The sequence below is a fragment of the Engraulis encrasicolus genome, chromosome 2 (assembly GCF_034702125.1).
Source record: "Engraulis encrasicolus isolate BLACKSEA-1 chromosome 2, IST_EnEncr_1.0, whole genome shotgun sequence".
Classification (NCBI taxonomy): Eukaryota; Metazoa; Chordata; class Actinopteri; order Clupeiformes; family Engraulidae; genus Engraulis; species Engraulis encrasicolus.
In genome coordinates this window covers 19,413,735-19,441,234 of record NC_085858.1, presented here as the reverse complement: position 1 = coordinate 19,441,234, position 27,500 = coordinate 19,413,735, and the positions used below count along the sequence as shown (strand labels likewise).

Below are 27,500 nucleotides of genomic sequence, written 5' to 3'. Positions count from 1 at the left end.
AAGTGGGGTTACGCAAGGGAGTGCTGGGAGGGACGGTATGGCAGATTGGCAGGAAAAGTATAGCAAAACAAAATAAATAATGTAACAATTAAATTACACCTAATTAATCAAGTAAGCTAAAATATATCCCCATTAGTTAAGAACTGCATTATAATTACTAGAGACAAAAATGTGTGGCACGACCACTGATTGTATATTAGAATTGGATGTCTTGGGCATGACCCATGCAAAGGGGGCCTTGGCTGGGGCTGGAATGTACCGGTATATATGGGGGCCTTGTCATGGTAACGTTTGAGAACCCCTGACTTAGACTAGTGTTTCTCAATGGGGACGTTAGGGAGCTCTAGAGGGTTGTTGAGAAGGAGACAGCTGTGGGGGAAGGCGCTCAATTACAAATGTTGGGCAATAGTCTAGTCTATCTTTTAATTCTATGAGGGGCGTTAGCAGGGTTATGGTGAGGTCATGGGGGCGTTGGGAGGCTTATGATGAGGTTCAGGGGGTGTTTGTTCAAAAAAAGGTTGAGAACCACTGGCCTACACCATGAGTATAGTGTGAAACCACACCATTGACAAGAGAGGAAAGGGGGCGGGTGAAGTTGAAGACAATCAAGCTCAAGATTTATCCCCTAGTAAATGAGCTATCCAGAGGAAGGCTTGCGTTCTTGGAGAGATGCCAACCCCGACGCCATCCATGCATGACATAACGTAAAATCAGCCTCATTCCTCCTTTGGTAACGTAGTCTACATACAGTACACTTACAATGCACAGGGATGCTCTTTGTTTGTAGTCACTGCAAACGTTTGGGATGCAGATTGCAAGGCTGTACTTGCATCAATATCAGTGTTTATGTTTTGAAATTCACTGGCCTTGGGCATCGTGTGATTGTCATGATTAGACTGTTAAAGAACCCCACAATAAGGCAAACGAAACGAGGCTTATCCTTCACATCAGGATAGTAGGGTTCACAGAACAGACAGTAGAGACAGTATCTGTTAGACAACTTTGTTAGCACCAAGGCCATCACTGTTATGTCTTAACAGGGCAGAGATCTATTGCTGTCTGGGGGTACAGTACACTATATGCACATAGCAGCTTTAAAAAGCCCCACTACTTATCTCTGTGGCATTCATGGTTAGCATCTGAGCTCTGCTAAGCAATGCCAGCCTCAGACTACCACAAGACCAGCCTCCTTCCAGGGATAGGCCGCGGTCATGCCCCAACACCTTAATCTAACAAGCAGTGTGGTGGGATGTTTTTTTCTCAGCGTTTTTCCCTTCTTCCAGGATAGCTTCACACTGCTCGAAACCCAAGCCAGCTTCAAGCCAAGAACCACAGACAGGTTCATTTATTTTGGCACGCAGCGTGGCTCTACTCCTCTTCTTGTGTGTGTTAGTGAAAGCAGGCCAGGCCAGCCAGCATCCTCATAACCCCAGCGCCTTTAGTCATATGCAGGCAGCTTGCGTAGGGGGGCATGACTGGTGGATCAAACAGGGAGAGCCACAGAGGTCTGAGGTCCCTGTTTAACTAGTGTAGGGAGGCAGACATTACAATCCAGGCACATGAATCTCACCGAAAATGACATCTTGTGCTAGAGAATGAATGGGAGTTCGAGACCAGACAAGGTTACAGGGCTTTCTGCGGCTTTTGGGGTTTGCAGACTTCCAGTCCTCCCTTACATTTCATAGTTTTATCTGACGAGTTGCTGTCCAATAAGATTTAAGGTACGCTGGAGGAATGCCGGGACATGGAAACAACAATTGCCGCTTTCCTATTGGTGGTGATAAAACGACACTTTTTCCAAAACCAGTATTATCTTTGTTATGCAAAGAATCAAAGCAGTGCTACCTGTTTGAAGTGAAAAAGAGCTGGACTGAGGGAAGTTAAAATGAACCGTTTGTACTCACGTGCACAAGATGGATTGGTCCTCTCGATCTATGAGGGAAACAGAGAAGAGAGCACAGAGTCAGCAAGTCAGTACACAGGTCACTTAAAGGTACAACAAATTGTTACATAAAGTGTGGAGGACTCTGCATAACAGTTTATTGGAGGCCTCATTTACCCTCGTGTTTGTGCTGCAATGGCTCGACTCAAAGTTTATTTCCTCTCAGAGGTATTACAATGGAATGAAGGAACACACTAACACAATGTGCAGGATAAGCACAACCCCCGTGTCAAGTAAATACAACACTGATTACTTTCAATTGTTTGGCAAACCGATTTGCATACTTTCCACTTCAACAAGTCATGGTTTCTTTTCAAACTTAAATGGACGATCTCCTGCACTTCCAGTAAGTACACATGCCTTGGGAACAGGCAGCCCATCCCACACCCATATCCATATGTGACTATAAGAGCATATCATAAAGAAATCCCTTTCTTTTCCTTCTTTTGGCAAAAGCCTGTTGATTTGGTCCATATCACTGCTGCAGCTGAGTCAGCACTGGCTGCACAGTACTGTACATGTATTTACGAGAAAGGGTCCAGAGAGCTGTTTCCAAACTGCCAGTAATATGGCTATGTAATATGACTATGGCTCTTCTACTAGAGGTGCTCCGATCACCATTTTTTGGCCCGATCACCGATACCGATCACCAAAAATCTTTATCTGCCGATTACCGATCATTGCCGATCACAAAAATGATTTCCTATTTTTTGAATAGCCTATTAATTATCCTTATTGAATACCATTTCTGCCCATAAACCAATCAATCTTAATTTGCACATGTCTATTATTAGTCTATTAGGCCTATTATTTTTTTATTTATTTTATTATTATTATTATTGTTATTATTATTATTATTATCTTTCAGACTAGTGTTGGTAATATAGTCTAGGCTTACAGTATTAATCAATGTATAAGTTATTGCATAGAATAACTAAACTATTTAAGATTGAATTGAAACTGAAACATTACATCAAATAGTCTTCCACATACGAGAAAAAAACAACCTGTCGCTTTAAATGAGCAGCCTCGTGAGGAGAGCCCCTCCCCTCTCTGTCACCGTCCACAGCTGCAGTGCTCCACTACCGTTCTGAATCTCTCTCTCAAGTTTTAACCACATCTGTCGCCGTTTGCTGTTTCAGCGACTATCAAACTAATCGACTGACTGCCAATTACAACTTTGAAAACAATAATTGACATGTTTGTGCTGACAACGTGAAGTTGTCGCGTGCTGACCGAGGCAACTACACAGGTTATAACGTAAAATGGCTCACTGGCGAGTAGGCTACTCAATCGCAAATTACAGTGTCGGGTAAACGGCGCATGGATCGGAAAATCAGATCATTGTTGATGCAGATATGGTTATGAATGGTGGAAATGAAGGGGGGAATGCCGAAAAGTTATAGACAAGCAAAGATGCCTTCTTTTGGTGCAGTTGCAGCTGTGCAGAGCCAGCGCCTACATGCAGCTCCAGGTGTAAAGGCAAAATGGTTGCGTGAGGAATTTAATATCTCTCGATCGGTTTTTTGATCGGCATGTTTTTCCGATCACCGATCAGGCTATTTTTGGCCATTATCGGCCGGTCATGATCGGCAGCCGAGCAATCGGAGCACCTCTATCTTCTACAGTCCAAATTCATGCACAGTATGTAAATGCATCAAAGTTCTGCACTAAGGTATCTTGCTTTTGCTTGAATTAGAAGGCAACATACTGCTACTGTATATAATGCATGCTTTGTGCTGCCCTTAACCATTAAATAAAATGAAGTCAGCTGTTGATAACTCATCAACAGCTTTTTTTATTTCAGCTAGGTTATTTTACAAACAAAACTTAGATTAATACCTTGATGCCTGTTTAGACACACTAACAGAGTTACAGAGTTCAGCCAATGAGGCAGCAAGTAGCTAAGATCCCTTCCCATTAGAGACACACTGTTCAACGCCCAATGCTGCAGCTCTACACTGCTGCCAAAGCTGGCTTTAAACATATTTAGAAGAGTTTGTGTTGATGTCATCCAGAGTTGGCTTAAATTGTGCTCTTTAAACCGCTGAGGTCATAAGTTGTTTGTTTATGGCTAAGAGAGGTCACTTAAAGAAGATCACTGAAGTCAAAGTCTGTCCAAAGCTTGTAAGCCCATTATCTGAAAGTGTAGCAAACAGAGGCCATGAGGACCTGAGTGTGCAGCACAGCAGTTAACAGCTACCCTTTCAGCTAAAATGTGTGCGGGCAGAGAGGATGTAATCCCTTACGAAAATCGACCAAAGTTTTATTGTAGTAACCATGGTTTTACTGTAGTAACCATGGTTTCTCTAAGTACTCTGAATCAACCATAGTATTACTGTGGCTTATTCGTGGTTTAGGGCAGAAGATTTCTACGGATACTGGCACACTGGGGCAACACACACACACACACACACACACACACACACACACACACACACACACACACACACACACACACACACACACACACACACACACACACACACACACACACACACACACACACACACACACCAAAAATACTTCCGTCCTCTGTAGAGGAATCAGGTTAAAACAGTATTAAGCTCACTTTCAAAGCAGGATTGGCGATTGTGTACGTGCATGTGTGTGCCTTCACAATAGTGAGGCACAGGAAGTAACTATGAATTAATTGGCAGAGGGTTTGCAGACTTCTTGTCCTCCCTGTACATTTCACGCTCTACAAACCAGATATCTGCAAAGGTATGGAGGAGCAACACGGTCACAGGCTGGAAAAATTGTCAAACTGAAAGGTATTGTTTGAGGCCAAAGCAGCACTCCCTCATCTCTCTCTTCAAAAAGCTGGAAGGTGTGTTGGTTGACCACAAAAGCAAGAACTTAAACGAGTACAAACCCCAACTCCGATGAAGTTGGGACGTTTGGTTAACAGTGAATAAAATCAAAATGCTATCATTTTCATAACACTCAATCTATTCATTAGATGGAGAATAGTGAAAAGACAACATATTAAGTGTTAAAACCGAGAAAAAATATTGTTTTGGGGGACATAATGTACTCATTTCTAATTTGAGAAATCCAACACGTCTCAAAAGAGTTGGGACGGGGACAATAAATGGCAGCAAATGTCGAGGAAGACTAAAAACAAAACAAAAGACAACACTTAACAGTTAAATACATTAACCGATGAGATGATTTTATATAAAAAACAGTGTTAATTCCTATCTTGGACATGATTTCACCAGCTTAAATGGTGGGTGTATTCCTTGTCATGTTTTGCAATGTTTTCCTTTCTGTAGTGCTTACAGTGTGACAGGTCTTGACCAAAAACCCACCATTTTATCACATGCTGGTCCTTATGATGGAGCCAAACTGTTAAAACATAGTAGAGAATGCAATTTGACCTTAATATGTGGCAGTAATCGAAGATCTCCCTTCAAAATATAATGCATGAGTGGCTTTTCATGCTGTTTAAAACCCATTTATACCATTCAGCACTGTATTTAACTCTACAGATGAGTGAGAACATCTTAACCAATGCACTACTGCATCCGCATGCCATCATGGAGGCTGACTTTTGAAGCTAGCACTAACACAAGTTGGATGGTCCATTTTCACTGTAGCACAGGATGTGCAATGCTCTATTATTGTCAAAAAGAATGGACTTCTACAACTTCTGCTGACTTCTGTAAGCAAAGGACAGTTTCCCATGTCTTCTGGGTCTATTTCAAGTGAGCTCAGGTGCTTAGGAGAATGTTAAACCCCTGTGTCATTTTCATGCATTAAGCTTTCTTAATATGGTCAATTTTCAATAGCTCTAGCACTCCAGGAATTAGAGTGAGACTATAGCCAATATATATTTCATGATGTCATGAACCTATACAATGATTTTATTAGCAAAAATATGTCTTATATACACTCAATCGTGGTAAATCAAAGGGAATTCAAAAATGTATGTAATAACTATGGTAATTATTCCCTTTGCATCTTTAATTCTGAGTGACTCAGCCTCTCTGTGATGATCTTATACCTGGACACCTATATTGTCCGTCAGTACAATTCATTTTGAAATGTTCTTCTTTGTTGTTTTATCTTATTTGGATGTTTACTAAATTTCACTGATCCCCGTCCCAACTCTTTTGAGACGTGTTGGATTTATCAAATTAGAAATGAGTACATATGTCCCCCAAAACAATATTTTTTCTCGGTTTTAACACTTAATATGTTGTCTTTTCACTATTCTCCATCTAATGAATAGATTGAATGTTTTGAAAATGATAGCATTTTGATTTTATTAACTGTTTACCAAACGTCCCAACTTCATCGGAGTTGGGGTTAGTACATACAGTGCACTGCAAAACACATGGCTCTCTCTCTCATGCCCAGTAGCCCTCATGACCCATTCAGTCTCTCTGTCCCTTCCCATCTCTCTTCCCCCTCACTTCAGGCCAGTGACACCTGATCCAATCAATGAGAGGGATATGTGCTGCTACCACAGGGGCCAGGGAGGACGGCTAGAGAGTCATAGTGTACAGTAGCACTGCAGCTGCCTGGTGTAACATAACCGGGGACACTGAAAGCCTCTGTGCTCTCTCCGCATCGCTACACATCTTGACGACTGTCATTGGGGGGTAGCAACAGCCAGGCATAAGACTCGTTACTGTTGCTATTTGACTTGGGCAGTGTTATTATTGGATTGCTGCACAGTTCATTAGTCATAAACTCAAAAAGGTTCTCAGTGTCACATGTTTTTTTGACTGCCTCGTATAAGCAATATGACTGTAAAATTGTATATGTTTTGACAAGGGTTAGGAGTCCAGTAAACAATAGTTGAAGTTCAACAAAACGACCGGTTTCTTAACGAAACTCCGGTTCTCTGAATAATATGAGTGAGGGCTCTCACATATGGGGAATAGCACTGTTATTACCCAACTACGAAGCACCAATGACACCACGTCTGTCGCAGACAGACCAATCACAGCTGTGATACGGAGGGCCCCCCCTCCCAATAAATACGCATGTATCACGCTGGATAGTCATTCTTAGCATGCACTCTTCCCCGTGCGTAATGCAAGAAGGGAAGTGCGGTGAGAGACCTCACTCATATTATTCAGAGAACCGGAGTTTCGTTAAGAAACCGGTCGTTCTCTTTCTAATATTTCGTTCGGTCTCTCACATATGGGGAGATATGGCCCACTCCCGGATTGCATGCTGTTGTCCACGACAGACAAGCCCACAGATCTATTGGGTGCCCACCCCAAGGACTGCGTGAGCTAGAGAGGGTTTAGTAACGTCCAAACTGTAAAATCTGGTAAACGTGTGAGCACTTTCCCAGCTTGCTGCAGAGCATATATCACTGACTGATATCCCCCTGAACAGCGCCCAGGAGGTGGCCATCCCTCTCGTGGAGTGCGCTTTTAGGCGCGCTGGAGGCTGCATACGTCTAGCCTCATAAGCTGAACCGATAGCTTCCACCATCCAGTGAGAGAGGCGCTGGGATGAGATAGGAAGCCCACGATGAGCTGCGCTCCATGACACGAATAGCTGATCCGTCTTTCGAAAAGCCTTCGTTCTATCCACATAAATGCGCAACGCGCGCACCGGGCAGAGCCGGTGCCATCTTTCCTCCTCCCTCGAAGAGAATGGCGGAGGGTGGAAAGCATTCAGATCCAAAGATGAGCATCTGTAAGAAGACTCAATCACTTTTGGTACGAAGGACGGGTTTGGCCTGAATAACGCTCTTTTCCCTTCCTCGCTAACCTGCAGGCACGACGGGTGTACAGAGAGAGCGCGTAATTCCCCTACCCTCTTAGCCGAAACGAGCGCGAGTAACAGCACTGTTTTTAGCGAGAGTTGTTTAAAACCAATGTCTTCCATGGGCTCAAATGGGGGCTCTGAAAGCGCATCCAGAACGACTGACAGATCCCAGGAGGGAAATGTCTGCTTTGTTGGGGGGCGTAAGCGCCGCACACCTTACATAAAGCGGCTCACCAGAGGATGCTTTCCCACTGACGCGCCATCAAATCCCACATGACATGCGGATATGGCAGCCAAGTAAACCTTAATTGTAGAAAAAGCCTTGCCCTTGTCCAATAAAGACTGCAAGAAACAAAGCACCTCAGACACAGAGCACTGAAACGTCCTGGTCTGATTCTCGTCACACCACTTCTCGAAGACCCTCAATTTGTTATCGTAGAGAGAACGAGTGGAAGGGGCTCGTGCGCTTTGAATTGTGGCAATCACGTTATCCGGGAGGCCAACCGCATTCAAATTAAACCTTTCACGGGCCAGACCCAGAGGGCCAGTCTGTCTGGGTGGGGGTGGAATATCTGCCCTCTCGCTTGGCGAAGGAGATCCCTGCGTAGGGGAAGCTGCCATGGTTTCCCCGAGAGGAGTTGAGTAATCTCTGCTACCCATGCTCTCCCTGGCCATAGTGGGGCTACGAGGAGGAGAGACAGACCGTGCTCTCTCACCCTCGTCAGCGTTGGGGAGATGAGGCTCAGGGGAGGGAATGCGTAAAGCAGCGCGTTTGGCCACGGGTGAGCAAACGCGTCCACACCCAAAGGCGCATCTGTGTCCCTTAGAGAGAAGTATAGCGGACATTGGGCGTTTTCGTGCGAGGAGAAGAGATCTACGGCAGCCCTGCCGAATCTTTCCCAAATTGTCGCAACAACCTGAGGGTGTATTGTCCATTCTCCGTAGAGAGGGGTCCCCCGAGACAGGAGATCTGCTCCGCTGTTTAGCGCGCCCGGAACGTGCGTGGCTCGTATCAAGGCCAGGTGCGCTCCCGCCCATAACACAAGCTCGCGCGCCAATCTGTGTAACCGGAGCGAGCGCGTTCCTCCTTGCCTGTTTATGTAAGCCACCACGGTCGTGTTGTCCGTTCTGATCAGCACATGACAACCGCGAATAAGAGGGAGAAAATGTTTGAGAGCTAGGCTCACTGCCAGCATGTCCAGGGCATTTATGTGATAATCTCGGAGGTGTACTGGCCAGACTCCGCTTGCTGTTCTGCCGTCGTACACTGCACCCCACCCCGTCAGTGAGGCATCCGTTGATATCACTGCTCTCACAGACACCACTCCTAGGCTGGAGCCCGTGTGGAATATCGCTGGCTCTCGCCACCAGCGAAGCGCTGCGAGACACTGAGCCGATATCGTTACTCTGCGGCGCAGGTGGCGACGGGGACATAGGCGTAGCCCTGACAACCAGAGTTGAAATTCCCTCACTCTCAATAGACCCATCGGGACGACTGACAGGGCCGATGCCATCAGACCTGCAAGGCGGAGGCACGTTCTGAATGACACACATTTCCCTTCTTGAAATTGAGTTAGACATTGTCGAAACGACTCGACCCGTCTCTGTGAAAGTGTAGCGTGATAGGTGACAGAATTTATCCTGACCCCCAGGTATTCTATGTCCTGACACGGATTCAGACAGCTCTTAGTAAAGTTTATACTGAAACCCAAGTTTACTAGGTGGGAGACCAGTTTGCGAGTGTCTCGCTCTGATTGTGCCCTCGTCGGGCAGCAGATGAGATAATCGTCCAGGAAAGCAGAGAGCCTGACTCCCGTGTGTCTGAGCGGGGCCAGGGCTGCTTCGACACATTTTGTGAATAGACGAGGTGCCAGGGCGTACCCAAACGGTATTCTAGTGTTCTCGTATGCAATGCCTTGAAAAGCGAATCTCAGATATTTTCTGTGGGCCGGTAGCACCCCTATGTGAAAATAGGCATCCATGAGATCCACGGTCGTGAACCAGTCGCCTCTTCGGATTGACTGGAACAGTGTTTTGTATGTGAGCATTCTGAATGTGAACTTGCGTAAGTGATTGTTCAGGACACGTAGGTCGAGGATGGGGCGTAAGCCCCCATCCCGTTTGGGAATTATGAAGTACCGGGAATAAAAACCTGTCTCGATTTCTCCCTCTGGTACCCTCTGAATTGCCCCTTTGCTTAGGAGGGTAGCTATTTCGGCTTCTAAAACCTGTGCTGCCTCTCCCTGTGCCGTAGAAACCAAAACCCCGTTGAAACGCGGTGGTTTTGTCCCGAACTGAATTCTGTAACCCCGTGTGATGGTTGACATAACCCATGGATGGGTACCGCACGCCCGCCATGCCTCCGCGTGCAGAGACAGCGGGCCTATGCAATTTATTTGTTGTGTTGTGTGGCCCTCTGGTGGAGGACTCTGGGAGTGCACCAGAGGGGCCGACAGAGGGTTTTTCTTGGGTCTTATTGTTTTGTGAAAAACTGGCTTTACCCAGCGGGACTCCGTGAGGGGCTGGGGAAGACATAAGAGTGTTTGGTCTAAATGATTGTGCGACGGGGGGAATTTGGCTGAGGCACAATGACATTTTATTTTTGGGACACAATGTTTGTGAGACGGGGGGTATTTGGCCGTGACAAAACATTTTATTTTTGAAACATGAGCCCTGCAGCTGTCTCTCTTGAGAGGCTGAGGTGCGGTGTAATTTGTGTGTGTGTGTGCTTGGTGCAACGGTGTGTAACTGTCCGATGCACAAGGAACACAGATGTTTGACGACTGTAGCCTCCTCCGTTTGACAGGAGGGGGTGACTCGTCATTGCGGGGGGGTGCATGCCAGGGAGCCCTTGGAGCTGGATGTTTTCCCCGCTGTGTGTAGGCTACAGCCTAAGTGTCGCGCCTCTTCTTGGGCCCATGGGGGTTGTTTTGCCGGGGCCTGGAACTTGCCGAGGAGAAGGCGTTTCTCGACCATGACCTAGGGCCCTGTGCCCTTGGTTGAGGGTTCGCTGGTTGCTCGCCCTGCTGCTGCCTTGGGGCTCTGGCCGCTTGCTGGAAGGTCCTCGGTTGAGGTGGTTGGGGTGGTGGGGCAGGAGTGCGGGTTCCCGGTGCTGCTTGTGGCGCGGGTCTGCGAGGAAGGCACACGTCGAAAGCTTCACCCTCCTTCTTACGTGCGTCGCATTTGTCACGCATGACTGCGATCGCTGGACCGAATAATGCCTTCGGATCGATGGGGGCATCGAGGAGGTCGGCTTTCCCCTTGTCGGTTAGGCTAGAAAGATTTAGCCACAGTGCCCTTTCTCCCACGACTGCGAAGCCCATGGCTCGTCCACAACTTTGAATAGCACCGCGGAATGTACGGAGGTTCAGGTCCGTAATGTAGCATATCTCCTCCCACACCACTGGGTTTGGGGTTCCTGCATCGAGTTGCTTTCCCATCTCGTCCATCAGCTCAGCCTGGTAGGCGGTTAGGAGCGAGGTAGCATTGAGGGCTCTGACCCCGAGGCCCGATGACTTGTACATTTTCTGCAGAATGGAGGCAGAAAAACGTTCTGCTTTCCCGGGGAGGGAAAGGTTGGCGGTGGATGGAGTCCTCCAACTCGGGTTTAAATGATTCGCCACGGAAGGCTCCACTGTTGGGGGGAGTGAGAGCCCCAAACCATCCATTCCGTGCACGTCCACTTGTGTGAAACCCTTGACGGGAACACGGTGGGAAAAGGGTTTATCCCAGTATCTTTTCATCTCCGCCATGCAGGCTGGTACCGCAGGGAGCAGTTGTTTAGCTGGGGTGACCCGTGGGGGTAGCCTCTTCCCGTCGAAGAGATCGCGGGATGCGCCCGCTTCGTCTTCGGGAGCCGGCCAGTCGATCACGAGCTTGGTTGCCGCTCTGCGACAGAGCTCAATCAATCCAAAGTCGTTGGTCAGTCCCGCCACGCTGGCTGCGCTTGGTGGTCTGCTAACCTGAGCCGACGGGAGGATAGCATCCTCGTCGTCTTCCTCGATGTCCTGGAGAAGAGGGGAAAGGCTCTCTTCGTCCTCCTCCTCAAAGTCCTCCACCGCCTCTCGGAGGAGCTGGTCCTCAAAGAGTGGGGGTAAAGGAGTCTCCACATCCATTACGTCGCCCCAGGACATTTTCGGAGCCAACGCCGTTGTTGACTTGTCCTCCGATGAGGGAGGCGCTGCGCTCGCGCTCGCCTCAGAGCCGTTACGGCTCGCCTCGTTGCTAGCTCCAGCGTTAGCTAGGCTAGGATCGTCCTGGGACGTCGACGCCACCCTCAGGCGACGTTCGAGGACCCTCGTCTGCATGCCGGAGCAGTGGGGGCAGCAGTCGGGGTCAGCTAGAGCACGCTGGGCGTGCTTTGGTCCCATGCACGTGATGCACATGGAGTGCGGATCCCTGGCCGAAATCATTGATCCGCACCTGGTGGGGCAGAGGCGAGGGGTTAAGCCCTCGCATGCCCGAGGAATCGTTGACTTGCTAGAAGTAGCCATCGTTCGGTGGTAAGTAGTCTTCACGGGGAAGAGTGCGTAGAATGACTATCCAGCGTGATACATGCGTATTTATTGGGAGGGGGGCCCCTCCGTATCACAGCTGTGATTGGTCTGTCTGCGACAGACGTGGTGTCATTGGTGCTTCGTAGTTGGGTAATAACAGTGCTATTCCCCATATGTGAGAGACCGAACGAAATATTAGAAAGAGAACTATATGTAAAGGCCTTCCTGGCAGACTAGGCCTACAGTCTACACTGTGTTACCAATCTTTACCTACAGTGAAAGGCAAAGATACTGTTAAAGTTTCAGTTAAAGGCCACCATTGTTGGACAAAGAGAGGAAAAGACTAAAATATCTACAGCTATATACAGCTACAGTTATGCTAATGTAAATCCTTAATATCAACTCCAACACTACTTTCACCTCACACTGGCCAAAGTCTGGGGGGATAGAGATAGAGTTGGTCTCTTGACATGTAGTCAGGCTGCTCAGTTGCCAACTGTACCAAATGATCTTATGGAGTGATCCATAGGAGGACAATTCAAGCTGCACGATTCCTACGGAGCAGCCAGCGAGTGACCAAGCAGGCAAGCATGCAAGTAGGCTAGCGGGCAGGCGAGCCGGTGAGCGAGCAGGCAGGCATGCATGAGGATGAGGATGATGGAGCACAGCAGATGACTGATACGAGAAGAGGTGGTACTGTACAGCACGCTACACTCTCTCTGCCCAGCAGCACCACAGAAAGTGAGGAATCTCGCAAGTGGGACACAAGCTGGCCCTTGGCACCGTGCCAAGTCCGACGCAACAAAGCACGTCTTTGTATACGGGAGCACAGGGGCTGAGATCCTCCAGAAATCTGGGCAGGGTGAGAGGGGTAGGAGGTGGAGGTGGAGGGGTGAAACGAGACGGCGGAGGGGGTTGGTGGTCATTGGGAGCAGATGGGGGTAGCGGTAGCCAAAGAAAACAACCTGAGCCTGAGGCGTCGGTTCGGTTTTTATGGGTGGGTGACCGTATCGTTAGTCAGCGGTTTAAATTTGGAGCCCTGAGCAAAGAGTACAGACTAGTGCATGTCATCTATGATGCAGCTACATGTACAGTTTGAAGTGGGGTTTGTAGGGAGCTGTGGGGGCAGGGGTGGGGAGGGTGCCGTGGTGTTGGGTGAGAGAGAGGTCGGTGGAAGTGGAAGCCGTGTGCAGCTGCTACAAGAAGTTCACAGAAAGACTCAAGAGATGCCAACTGGATACGAATGACTGAAGACAGAACCACAACTGATGAAAACGGAGTGCATATTCTAATCTACACCATAGTAAATAACACCATAAAAAGCCTTGACCTCAAAAACACATTTTCATCTGAGGAACACAAGAACATGGTTATGCTCAGCAAAAATAAAACATGACATAGAAGGAGATAGTAAAAAAAATGATCTGAAGCATTCCTATTCCCACGCAAGTTCTCATCTGTTTCGTGTCTTGTTGAGCCCCCCTGAAGCTTAGAACCCCTCCAGCTCTTGGCTATGGAGACTGCTATAAAGAAGGCAGCATCAATGTTGTCTCAGGAGTTGGTTACTCCTGTGGCTTGGACTGGAGCTACACCATGGCAGCCTGTACCAAAGGGGAATCGGGCAATGACCTTTTTATGGCCTCAGACATCAGGTGGTACAACCACACTGCCCTACAATATCATAGACAGGTCATCAGCTGGGAAAATTAGGCCTTTCGTCCTACCGCACTTTTCTCTGTGGATTACTGATCAGAAGCCATATTGGAAGAAATGAAAACATGGGGCCACGTCAATTTTTGTTCAGAATTCAATATGGCCGCCATTTTCCAAAATGACTTGTTTTCATGCATTATTACATTGTACTATAAGGTGATATTCATGAACGATGAACTACTTTCAGCACTATTCTGTCCTATTTCCTTACATACATGTTTACAAAGGTTGACTAAACTAAAAGAAATGAAAATAAAGTTGGACACATTGCAATATCCAAAGGAAAGTGCTGAAAATAATGATTGAAATGCACAGAGTCTATGGCTGCGAAAATTAGGCCTATTGTCCTGTCAGGGTTTTCACAGTGGATTACAGACCAGAAGGCCTATTGAAAAAGATCTATTTTCTATCTATGTGCTCCAAAATTCAAAATGTTCTCTGTTTTTCAGAATGGCAGACTTTCACACATTTTTCTCAATACTGTAAGGCCATAATTACCAATAAAGATGACCTATTCTTCAGTTAAATTGTCCTATCTCCTTACAGACGTGAGTATAAAGGTTGTCTAGAAAAATGCATGAATACATATACAGGGGGTGGACAAAATATCTGAGACATCTGCCATTTTAGTGTCATTTAGTTCCTCTTGCATCCACAGTTAATCCTGTTGGATGTGGTTCATCCTTCTTGGTGGTATGCAGACATTACCTTGGATACTGTGGCTCTTGATACATCACAAAGACTTGCTGTCTCGGTCAAAGATGCAACAGTTACACAGAAATTCTCCTTTTTGAACTCTGACATGTTACCCATAATGTTGTGTGCATTGCAAAATTTTGAGCAAAACTGTGCTCTTACCCTGCTAATGGAACCTTCACACTTCACTTTACTGGTGCAATGTGCCATTGATGAAGATTGGCCAACAGGCTGGTCCACTTGAGCCATTAAACTTCCAACACTAAAATGATAGGTGTCTCAGTATTTTGTCCACCCCCTGTATCTTGCCACTTTGAAATATCCAAAGGAATGTTGTCAAATGATTGGATTTCACAAACACAGTGGATTGCTGAAAAAAGGCATATTGTCCTGCCAAACTGTGTGTGTGTGTGTGTGTGTGTGTGTGTGTGTGTGTGTGTGTGTGTGTGTGTGTGTGTGTGTGTGTGTTGTGTGTGTGTGTGTGTGTGTGTGTGCGTGCGTGCGTGCGTGTGTGTGTGTGTGTGTGTGCGCTTGTGTGTGTGTGAGCGTGCGTTTGTATGTGTGTGTACGTGTGCCTGAGTACGCTTTTCTCAATTGTGTGTGGCCAGTGTGCTTCTTTACATATAATGACATAGACACGGTCGATTGTGTGTGTGTGTGTTGGGGGGGGGGGGGGTGTAGGGGGGACCGAATTATGTGGAGGAGCGGGGGGATGAATAAGGGGGTGAGTGGGGGTAGGAGGGCAGAGTGGGGTTGGGGGGGAATGAGTCGGGGTTGAATTAGGAGGTGGGGGGGCAGAATAGTGTGTGGGGGGTTCGGGGGGCAGAATAATGTGTGTGTGTGTGTGTGTGGGGGGGGGGGGGGGTAAGTTGAGTCGGGGGGGGGGGGGGGGGGGGGGGGTGTGTGGGTTGACCTGCCAAACTTTTCACATTGGGTGGGGGGTGGGCGAGTATTTTGTCGGGGGGTGGGGGAAGAACGAGTCAGGGGGGTTGAGCGTGGGGGGCAGAATAGTGGGGGGTGAGTGATGGGTGGAAGGGCAGAGTAGCATGGGAAGGATGAGTGAGGGGGTGGAGGAGGCAGAATAGTGTGTGGGGAAAAGACACTGTAGAGCAGGGGAAAGATGAGCAGGGGATATGCGCGTGCACACACGCACGCACACTCACCCTTTCTTTATGCAAAAAAATGTAGGCCTGAAAAACTTTTGGTCAGAAATCTAATGTGAAAAGTTTGGCAGATCAATAGCCTTTTTTCAGCAGTCAACTGTGTATGTGTACTTCAATCATTTTCTGACAACAATCCTTAGGATATTGTCTATAGGAAATTTACATCTTTCTGTTGCCAACCTTTGTACTCACGTCTGTAGATAGGAGATTTTACTGAAAATAGGTTATCTTTATTGATAATTATGGTCTTACAGTATTGAGACAAATGTATGAAAGTCTGCCATTCTGAAAAACAGAGAACATTTTGAATTTTGGAGCACATTTGAGATGGAAACCAGCTGGTGAATCTTTTTCAATAGGCCTGCTGGTCTGTAATCCACTATGAAAACCCTGACAGAACAATAGGCCTAATTTTCGCAGCCATAGACTCTGTATGTGTATTTCAATCATTATTTTCAGCACTTTCCTTTCGATATTGCAAGGTGTCCAACTTTATTTTCATTTCTTTTAGTTTAGTCAACCTTTGTAAACATGTATATAAGGAAATAGGACAGAATGGTGCTGAAAGTAGTTAATCGTTCATGAATGTCACCTTATAGTACAATGTAATAATGCATGAAAACAAGTCATTTTGGAAAATGGCGGCCATATTGAATTCTGAGCAAAAATTGGCGTGGCCCCATGTTTTAATTTCTTCCAATAGGGCTTCTGGTCAGTAATCCACAGAGAAAAGTGCGGTAGGACGAAAGGCCTAATTTTCCCAGCTGATGACCTGTCTATCAGAACGCAACGCAGTATCTTGAAAATGGTCGGAAATTAGTTTAGACCGGAAATTGGCTTTAAAATACCTTCTTTTTCTTGTGTTAAAAAATGTTGGTCCAACTTGGTCCCGTTTCAGAAAAAAACGATAAAAACTGATTATACTGCACTTTTTGGTTTTAGGTTACGTCGTACTAGCCAAGAACGCAGTATAATGCGCAATACACTGCACTTCTCCATTGACACTGTGGTTTTGGTTTAGACAGTAATACCACAACAGAACGCAGTATAATGATTTTTCAGCTAAAAAGTAATGAGAATGTTGTTTGTTTTGCTTTTTTCTTGTGTGCATAAATTTCCACCATAAAAAGTATTATATGGAAGTGTCATCATCACTTTACCTCCAACACAGTTGCATGGCCAGATAGGAAACTTCAAAGCCTTTTTCCTCAGTTTGCCATTTCGAATTATACTGCGTTCTGAGATTGCAGGGCAGCACAGCTAAGACTATTAATTAATTAGTAATTGGTAATTAATATACTCCGTGGTGTGATGGTTAGGGAGTTGGACTGTAGATCACAGTGTTGCAGGTTCAATTCCCACCCTTCCACTTCCTATCTTACTACATGGCTGAAGTGCCTTGAGCACGGCACCTAATGCCACAGTTTATGTAACCAATACCCTGAACAAATAATAAGTGTAAGTCGCTTTGGCAGTGACAATCACCTTCTACTACAATCAACAAAAATGGCTACTCCAGAAATGGAAGCACAGCAAACATTATAAAGGAGACAAACGGCCCATTCTTTTCAATGTATTTTTGATGCAATGACTTAAAGTAACGTGAGGCATCCAGTGTATCCCCAGCCTTAGTCTTCCATGGTGCCACACTGGGGCTCTGACTGCTACACCAAAGAAAAGATTATAGGTCTATACAGCCCATGCAGCAAGAGGATGGAAGTAGGAGATTCAAGTTGGAGTTGGGAAGCAGTGAGTGAAGTAAGCCGAGATGGCGGCGAGGGGGCTCAGGTTTACGGGAGGTTGGGCACAGGACGCTGGTGAATGGGGGAATTCCCCGCGTCATGATAAATTATGGCCACCCAAATATTGGTGTGAGAGCTCAGTCTCCCATATCCCGCTGAGCATGGGCCGCCTGCTGAACGGGCAGCCTGTCAGGTGGCCATAAATCTCTCCATGGCGAGACTGTGAAGACTGACGTAGCGAGGCCAGGCAGAGGAGGGTGGTGAAGGGCAATTGATGCTTCTACGTACTTAGGTAAGCCAACAGGTAGATGGGACAAATCAGTCAAATGCCCCCGGGCCGGGGAAGGGGGAATTGGGGCCCCATTACAGTCAGTATAAGTGAGGAGGCCTGTCCCAGGCCTGGCAAAAGCTGTCAGTGTTAAGGAAGAAAAATCTGCACTCACAAACTGTGTCTCTTTATTTATTTATATTACCACCATGTCCAAAAAGCAAACGCGTTTCGGCTATCAAGCCTTCATCAGTGCGTGGTACGCAGTTTGTGATTGGGGATTTTTCTTCCTTAAGTTGATACATTTTATCTCGCACCCAAAGACTTTCGTTTTTCCAAGAAGTTGAGCGCGTCCTTTGCCAAAACATAAAAGCTGTCAGTGGCTATGCTATTACTACTGCTCAGACGTAGCCAGTACCCCCGCTCAGAAATAGCACTTTCTCCATTTACATGTGTGTGTTCAGTAAAAACATGCTGCGGCAAGTTGCAGCCATTTAGGAAGGCATGCAGACACATATGTGGGTTTTATTGTGTGTGGGGGTGAGGAATACTTCATGCCTTTGTGAAGCTTGATGAAGGACGATCGTTATTTTATATGAAACTCAATCTGCGCAGTGGAGAGGACATCCAGAGTTGAGAGACCATCCGCAATCCAGCAGCTGAACTCTGAAACGCTCCCACAGTGTGAACCTCTAATATGTCCTCAGCTAAAGGAGTGTGTTTATGTGTGAGTGAGACAGCAAAGGAGACAAAACACGGATAGAGAGAAACAAAGGAAAAGGGAAAGAGGAAAAAGAGAGAAAGATAGAAGAACGAGAGACTAATGGATGAGAGAGAGATAAAGAAAGGAGGAGAACGAGAACAGAGAAAAGACAGAAGACATACTAAAGAGAGAGAAAAGACAGAAGACATACTAAAGAAAGAGAGGAATAGAGAGTGTGAGAGAGAGAATGAGAGAGAAGGGGATAGAGACAAATGAGAGTAAAAGAGACAGGACGGGAGAGAAATGGATGGCCACCTCTGAGTTCAGCACCAGGGTGCCAAATAATGGAGCTGCCGCCCACCTGTCCGCTGCACTGTTATTGCAGCAAAGCCTCTCAATCATGCTCATCGCACACACACGCACACACGCGTGCACGCACACACGCGCGCGCACACACACACGCACAGGAACACGCATACAAACACACACTAGCCATCATATTTTGTCCTGCTGTCCTCTGCTGGAAAGTCTACAGTTAATTCTGAGAATTGTTACCTTAAAAGAGCCAACTTCAATATGCTCTTGTATTGCTCACGTTATCCTTGACTTGTCAGTACCCAGTGATGCTGCATTTTTCGGCTCAGCCCTTTCCGAGAGATGAGCTATTCTAATGGGGGCATATTTTGTTTGCATTAAAAACCTTCTTAACATAGGCCTACTCCAAATATTATCCCAATATTATCCCAAAGAGTATCACTGTTTGCTAGTTGTCTGCTGACGCTGCATGACCTTTTGGATGCTATTGGGAATAAATGAAGATGCTTCAGATGCTTCATTTAAAAAATGTAAACAAACCCTACCCCCATTACAATGACCAGGATCTCGGAAAAGGCTGAAGAAAAAAAAAAACATTCTCCGCTACTGACCAGGGTAGTGGCGAAATTGGCAGAAGTTATCATTTAACTGTTAACTCAACACTACCTTAGAGTCTACTCCGGATCTGGGCCAGCTCAGACATTCATGCAGTAAATAGTCATGAAAGAGTTCCTGAATGATGGGCAGCGAGGACAGGATAGGTCAGGACAGGACAGGGGCAGTGGGATCAGATGCCAGCGGCAGCAGTGGCCGAATGCACCATCAGCAGCTCCCTCCCTACCCTACCCTACCCTGCCCTGCCCCAGACATCAGACTCAGCAGTCTGGGGCCTCAGCAGCCTCACAGAGAGAGAGCCAGAGTGACATAGCAGAAAAACCTACTGAGTGATTCTCACAGGGAAAAAAAACATGATTTAAAAACGGTTTAAGAGAGAATTTTTTTTAAGAGAAATTTTTCAAAAGACATTTGAATACATCCAAAATGTCTTTTTGTTATGTAAGACAAAGGTTTGAACTTTTTAGAAACACATTTTTATTCATTTCGTGACTTTTTTTTCTGTACATTTCGAACCATTTAGTCAGTTAGAGCACACAAATTCTCATTACCGCAGTATTTACCGATATGTTTATATCCTCATTTTTCTGAAATTGCTAGCATTTACCCATTCATCCACCTCATACGTACGTAAATCTGATGTCGTGAGAATCCCCCTACTGTGATGTAATGTATGCTAGTATGGCACAGCTGTGGGACGGAGCTGGGTGGCCCATACATTTGTCACATCACTCTCAGATGTCGAGGGAGCAGCAACACACACTTTCATAAGTGACTGGTGAAAAGTACAGTACACTACATGCTACACATGCTACAGCATGCAGCCTGGATCTTTTAACAGCTGAATGAAACGTGCTGTAGTCAAGGCAAGTCCGGCCCAGGATGCTTAAAAAAGCCCTTACACAGATAGATGTGCAAAAATACCGAAGCACATTGCGTTCCTAAACACACATTTGTCGGGAGTCCCACTGAGACACACTTAACCAGACATGTTCACACAGACTCTCACACACACACACACAGACTCTCACACACACACAGACTCACACACCTACACACACACACACACACACACACACACACACACACACACACACACACACACACACACACACACACACACACACACACACACACACACACACATTCATAAAATCCTGCTGTATCCAACTCTTCTTGCTGAATGACACCAGAGCCCCCAGACGATTAAAGAGCCGAGTAATTGATGACGGTCCGCTGAGGAGAGCTGACTAGCGGGCTGCCATCCTCACCCCCCTGTAAGCACCCCCAGCAGGACTGCATCGGGTCAACAGGTCATGGCTACACTGAGACAAATTTTACATTACATTACACTTAGCTGACACTTTTATCCAAAGTGACTTATTAACAGGGTATTGGTTACAATCCCTTGACCAATGTGGGGTTAGGTGGCTTGCTCACGGGCACTTTAGCCATGGGGGAGGTGTATGGGTGGGATTTGAACTTGCAACCCTCTGATCTTAAGACCATCTCCCTAAGCATTAGGCCACGGCTGGACTAATTTCTAACTTGTAACAATTATTCTTCTTCCAATAAGTACTCACTAAGTCAACCCTCAAAAAATGTGCACAACCTTGACCTTGAGAGATAAAGTGACCAATAGAGTGGCTGTCCATTGTGTTGTGTTGCCTTCTACCCAACTAGAGTACTCACTCAGGTTCAAAGTATATGTGTTCATGACCTTGACTCTAACACTAAAGGGCACAGATGGAGTGACCAACGAGGAGTTTGTGTATTCACCAGCCTTGACAACATACCGGACTAAAGCAGGTTCACTCACTGTGGTCTGGAATGCCAATTACTGTAACAGTCGAGAGAAGAGAAGAGAAGAGAAGAGAAGGGAAGAGAAGAGAAGAGAAGAGAAGAGAAGAGAAGAGAAGAGAAGAGAAGAGAAGAGAAGAGAAGAGAAGAGAAGAGAAGAGAAGAGAAGAGAAGAGAAGAGAAGAGAAGAGAAGAAAACAGGACAATAGAAGACAGGAGAGAAAAGGGATATGGATAGAGGGGGGAGAGCAGAGGACAGCGAAGGGCAAGAGGGGAAGAAAAGGTGAGAGGAGAGAAGACAGACAAGGGTTGGGACTGCGGAGAGATGGAGGGGAGAGAAGACAAGAGCTAAGCCGAGTGGTGACTGAGGCGTGTGGGTCTGTGGGAGTCCTCAGTGGAGGCAGCAGCCGATGACAGCTGAGTGACACGGAGCTGACGGGAGGATTTTCGGAATGAGGTCAGGGGTCAGAGTGACAATCGGTCATGGTCACACACAGACACACACACATACACACACACACACAAACGCGATGAGGAATGTCAGCGCACACATGCGTGCGTGCACAAACACGCGCGCCCACTCATGCACACGCGCACACACACACACACGCACACACAGGGGCATTAGAAAGTGAATGTTGGACGAGCTTTGAGCAATACTCGGAACCTTAGACACACCCGTAAAATATGAATGTCCTCCTATACTGCCTTCCATGCCTGCCCTCGCCTTTTTTCTTCTCTCATCCCATCATCCATCACAGCACCCATCTCAGGATGGAATTCCTTAGAAGAATTGAAAAAAGACGAGATGTTTCCAGGATGTGGTCCATTCATCTTCCTACTGTACTCCTTATAGTGAGGTAGACAGAAGAAGGAATCTCTCTCTCTCTCTCTCTCTCTCTCCTGTGGCAGCAGGCAGACCGGTGATCAAGTATGTGTTAGGGCCTCTCTGGGGCTGGGAAACCCAACAGGCCTTCAAAGAAGCTGCGGCGAGGGTGTGTGTGTGTGTGTGTGTGTGTGTGTGTGTGTGTGTGTGTGTGTGTGTGTGTGTGTGTGTGTGTGCGCGTGTGTGTGTGCGTGTGTGTGTGTGTATGTGTGTGTGTGTGTGTGTGTGAGGTTGGGCCCAGCCTAGAGGTGGTCTAGTGAGGCAATACGTCACAAGAGGAGAAACAGAGGAACGGAGAAAGAACAAGGTGAGCAAAGTCGTATTAATGAATACTATGTACACTAACTGGCAACAAAACTGGCAACAGTCACACAATTAGCCAACTTCAATCTAGTGGCAGAGAATACCTATTTTGATGCTGACATTTCTTCTGCTCTAAATTAGACACTGACGAAGGCAACAGTCGAAACGTTTGTCTACACTTCTGCTGCTATATAAAAAATTTAAAAATAAAAAGAAGAAAAGAAGAACCCGAGTGCGATCCACTTTCTCACCTTCTGTTCTAAATTACACACCAGGTGATGACGTAACTTACCACATTTACAGAGAAAATAGAAAAAGAAGAGAATGGCTAAAAAGAATGGCTGCCAAGCTAAGTTAAAACCACAGGTATGAAATCACCTTCACCTGGGCACAAACTTCATCACCAAGTCGAGTACGACAGTGATAAGTGAACGAGTGATAGAGGGAGCGAGAGAGAAGGGTGTTGTTGGGGAGACTGGAGGAGGTCATCCACCCCTCCTCGCCCCACTCCACTCCACTCCTCCCCTCCCCGCGTCCCTCACAATGAGCTCAGTGTGACACAGCGAGCTACGGGCTCTGCGCCAGCCCTCGCTATTCACCACCGTCTGATGCCTGGAATTACCAGGAAGCAATGAAGTGTGAACAATCACTCTAGACTCTAATAATCGCCCACAGATGCTGCCCAGAGTCAAAAGGACGGTGCAGCGGTAGTGAGAAGAGAAGAGAAGAGAAGAGAAGAGAAGAGAAGAGAAGAGAAGAGAAGAGAAGAGAAGAGAAGAGAAGAGAAGAGAAGAGAAGAGAAGAGAAGAGAAGAGAACAGAACAGAACAGAACAGAACAGAACAGAACAGAATAAAACAGAACAAAGAGGGAGAACAGAACAGGCCCTGTTCCACAGAGGCATTAACATTTGTGCAGCCTCCGAGAAGTGAGTGCTCACCCAGCATCCTTGAGAGGAGAGGGGGGCTAAGGGCCGAGGACAAAGCGACAATGGACTATCCATGTGCTCAGATGGGATCTCTTCATCTGACAAAAAAAACGTCTAACATAATTGTTCAAGGTCCTGAGTAATTGAATTACGGTCCAACCTTCAAACGGATCATATAAGCCAGACCTTAAAATGAAATGAAACCTACACTAAATTCCATGAAATTCAATTCACTGAGACTAACATTTGGAATTTGTACAGCAACACGGTGCGCCACTGACATTTTAAACAACTGCAGGCAGTCCCGTAATTGCAGGCTGATCTGAAAACATCCAACTCTTTTGGACGAAGTTCCCCACCAAACTACAGTATTCAGTCTGTCAGACTTCTCATAACATCCTCTGGCCACTGCATGACAAATCAGGCAAAGCTGACACCTCGTATCTGTCCATTTCGATTCAGTCTGAGGGCATCGTCTTCATTGCATTGCCAAGTTATTCAGACAGTCACAAGACCGCAGTGGTACAGCTAGGCCTGGCGCATGGAGAAATAACCATAACAAATGCTGCATTCCTCCCCCTGTTGGCTCCAACTGATGTCTGATCTGGTGCCTGATCTAGTCTGTTCTGGTCTGCTCCGCTCCAGCCTCTCCAGATGATGACCACAGCAGTCATGGGTTTGTGGGACATTTCTTTCCGGCCTGTGTGCCACGGACGTTCAGCATACGATAGTGTTTCTCAACAGGGCTCTACAGCCCCCAGGGGGTGTTAAGGAGCCCTAAGGGGGGCGGGGGGCTTCAGTAACACATGAGGGGGCATTAGACTATTTCATTTTTTAATGCTAATGTGGGCATTGGCAGGCTTATGATGAGGTCCAGTGTGCGTTTGTTCAAAAAAGGCTGAGAACCAATGATATACGAGGAGGAAGAATGTGTGTATATCAGCTCTCTCTCTCTCTGCTCCCACTGTCTCAGCCCACCAACCCATATTTCATATCCCACCACCGGCCAGCAGATCTTTTACCCAGACAGCCCTCTCAGGAATGTCGTCATTTATGAAAGCGGACAGAGTGAAGGGAAGCCATGAAAACCAACATGGCCATCCTGCTGAGACTCTCTTAAATTATCCAGTCTCCATCTCTATCTCCATCTCCATCATCCTTCGCTCTCCTCTTTCTTTTTATTCTTTCTCCCTCCGTCTTTCTCCCTCACCCTCACCCTCATTAACGTCGAACTTCTCCGCTCCATCTCTGTCTTTGCCGCAAGGCTAGACACAGATACACACAAAATCACACGCACAGGCTCACACTCACACTCACACACACACACACTTTTTTTGGTCCAAGTGTGGCACTGAGCCAAATTATTACTCATGCTGTTCTACGGCACATCGAGAAGCCCAATCAAAAGAGTTTTCCTGCCCGCAAGCCCTTAATGCCGCCACAATCTGAAATTTCCACCTCCTGATTGCCTCAGCCGAGCCTCAGTGGGACTCAGTTTGGGACAGGAATGTGATGCCATTAAATATGAAAAGGGCTGCTTTAGGGGGAGAGAAACTATGTTAAATGAGACCTCTCTCCCTCTCTCTCACTGTCTCTCTCTCTTTCTCCCTCTTTCTCTCCCAGTGTCTTTCTCTCTCTCCAGTTGGAAAACATCTAAGTCCCATCTAGTTATCAAGATCTAAATATTTAACATGATTTTCCAAGATTTTAAGTGGCTTTGCTTTGCTGTCCAACCTCCTGTTTTTACAATTCAGATAACAGTGCAAAGAATTGTGTGTACATTTCAGAACCTCGGCACGGTCTATCACACAGTAACACGGGGAAACAATCAACTAAGTCTAGCAATGTGACAAAGGCAAGGGCCAAACATGTCCTGTATATTTACACATCACTTTACTTACTGGACACAAATAAACACATTCACACATGCAGTAATAAACAATCTTTCAAACACTCAGCAAGCAAACATTCAAAAGGGCATAGACCTCCACACACAGTCATGTATTGTACACACACACAAACGCACACGTAGAGGCACAGAGACACACACATGCGCGCGTGCGTGCACACACACACATGCACTCACTCCAGGCTGTGTGTGTGCGTGTGTGTGTGTGTGTGTGTGGCAGAAGGCGTGCTAGCACTTAAGCGCTGCTGGAGAGCAGCAGTGTGCTAATCATTTATCCGCCCAGACGGGATTAATCTGTTCATTCCCAGCATTCCAGACACCGTCCCTGCCAGCCCCTCATCCCCTAGCTCCTTCCTCCTCTCCTCTCCCCTCCACTCATCCCTCTCTCCATTTCTCCTCCTGTTCCTCGTCTCCTTCATCACCCTCCTCTCTTTCGTAAAGTCATAAGTCTTTCGTGTTTTCCTTCTAAATCACTCTAAAGACTTTATCTTGCAAAACCTTTCACTCGCAACTTTTAATTCATAGACATACAATTAGGTCAAACAAACATAGAGGCCATTTTTTGCAAGCCAAGTCCTTTTAAAGTCATCAGTGTTTGCATTATCAATCACGAAAGCTGTAGCTGCAGCTAGGACCTCTGACAAACACGTAGACAACAACAATATTTCAGTCTGAAGACCTGCGTTACATCAAACTCATATTCAACTGCTCTCATGGGAGAACTCTTAACGGAGGACAATTAACGCATCAGATGTGTGAAACAAGGTCAGCACAGCATGCAACACACACACAGAGTGATGTTAATATGCTGCCATGGCAACCATTGTCTTACATCCAATAATAGCCATTGTGTCTCTAACTCAATTCCCTTCACTAACACTCTACAAATACAACCGCAACCCATTCATAACAGTCAGACAAACAGACCAATGTGGCTATTGAGCTGGAGCTTAAAAAAAATACATCTCAATGGATGAAGTCAAGACTTGGTTGCTTCAGTGAGTGCTGACAGTGTGATTCATGGGGTAGGATTGCTGGTCTAGACGGCCTGCTTGAAGAGAGCAGACACCGTCTGCAGCCGTCTCTGGTCGGCCGCTCCACTCCGCTCCACTCCGCTCCACTCGCCGCCACTGCTGATGGGCCAGAGGGAGTCGGGCTGCCTTCCAACGCACCGCTTATCACCAGCGGAAACAACAGCCTGAGTGTCAGAGACCTTATGGCCCCCAACAGAACACACACACACACACACACACACACACACACACACACACACACACACACACACACACACACACACACACACACACACACACACACACACACACACACACACACACACACACACACACGTATACACATACACACAGTCTGGAGTCCGTCAGGTCCCCTCTCTCCCAATGTTAGCTTTCTGAGTCTCTCTCACTCTGTAAGTGCTTGTGTGTGTGTGTGTGTGTGTGTGTGTGTGTGTGTGTGTGTGTGTGTGTGTGTGTGTGTGTGTGTGTGTGTGTGTGTGTGTGTGTGTGTGTGTGTGTGTGTGTGTGTGTGTGTGTGTTTGTATTGCTGCAGGTCCTGGACAGCATCTCTTGTCACCTTTAACAACGTCATCTGGCTGCCATGGAGGAAGAGGAGGAAGAGGATGAAGAGGAGGAGGAAGAGAAAGATGGGGAGGAGAAGAGGAATAGGAAGCTGAAGATGATGGTGAGGGAGAGGAGGAGGAAGAGGGATGTAAACACTCCCTTGTCCCACTGTGTGTGTGTGTTTGTGTGTGTGTGTGTGTGTGTGTGTGTGTGTGTGTGTGTGTGTGTGTGTGTGTGTGTGTGTGTGTGTGTATGTGTGTGTGTGTGTGTGTGTTTGCGTTACGTGTACACACACTCATCCATCCTGCATCGATTAAACTGCCAGACGAGGCAGCTGTGCTGCCCGGCCGCCTGTGCCGTGGCCAAGGGGATGGACGCGGTGGGGCAGGGCGGGTGCAAGTTAATCACAGAGACACAGCAATCTGGATGAAACTTTCCTCAGCAGTAAAGCCTGCCAGTACAGCACCACCAGGTCGGACTCCGCTGCAGAGGGGGAAAATAACAGGGTCATGTTTTCCGGGAATCAGGGGCGGGAAAACAAGCTGTGGTCATTCCTGTTGTCCCTCCGCTGTTGTCCCCTGCCTCTGCCCTACTGTAACCCCAACCCCCACCCTATTTTTCCCCCCAGCGACATGGGGGCACTGGGGCCTGAGGTGGGGCACATTCCACTGATGTCACCGAGGGGAGTGGGGGGGACGGACAACCCATC

At 46.9% G+C, this 27,500-nt stretch overlaps 1 protein-coding gene across 4 annotated transcripts in view; it reads right to left on the bottom strand.

Annotated features, from left to right (window-relative positions):
* LOC134469952 (myosin-10-like) overlaps positions 1-27,500 on the bottom strand; it is a 130,506-nt gene that overhangs the window by 69,574 nt on the left and 33,432 nt on the right. For all 4 annotated transcript variants that reach the window (XM_063223991.1, XM_063223984.1, XM_063223978.1 and 1 more), the window contains exon 4: positions 1,905-1,932. In XM_063223991.1, the coding sequence (XP_063080061.1) occupies positions 1,905-1,932 (28 nt within the window). The remainder of the gene's footprint in view (positions 1-1,904; positions 1,933-27,500) is intronic.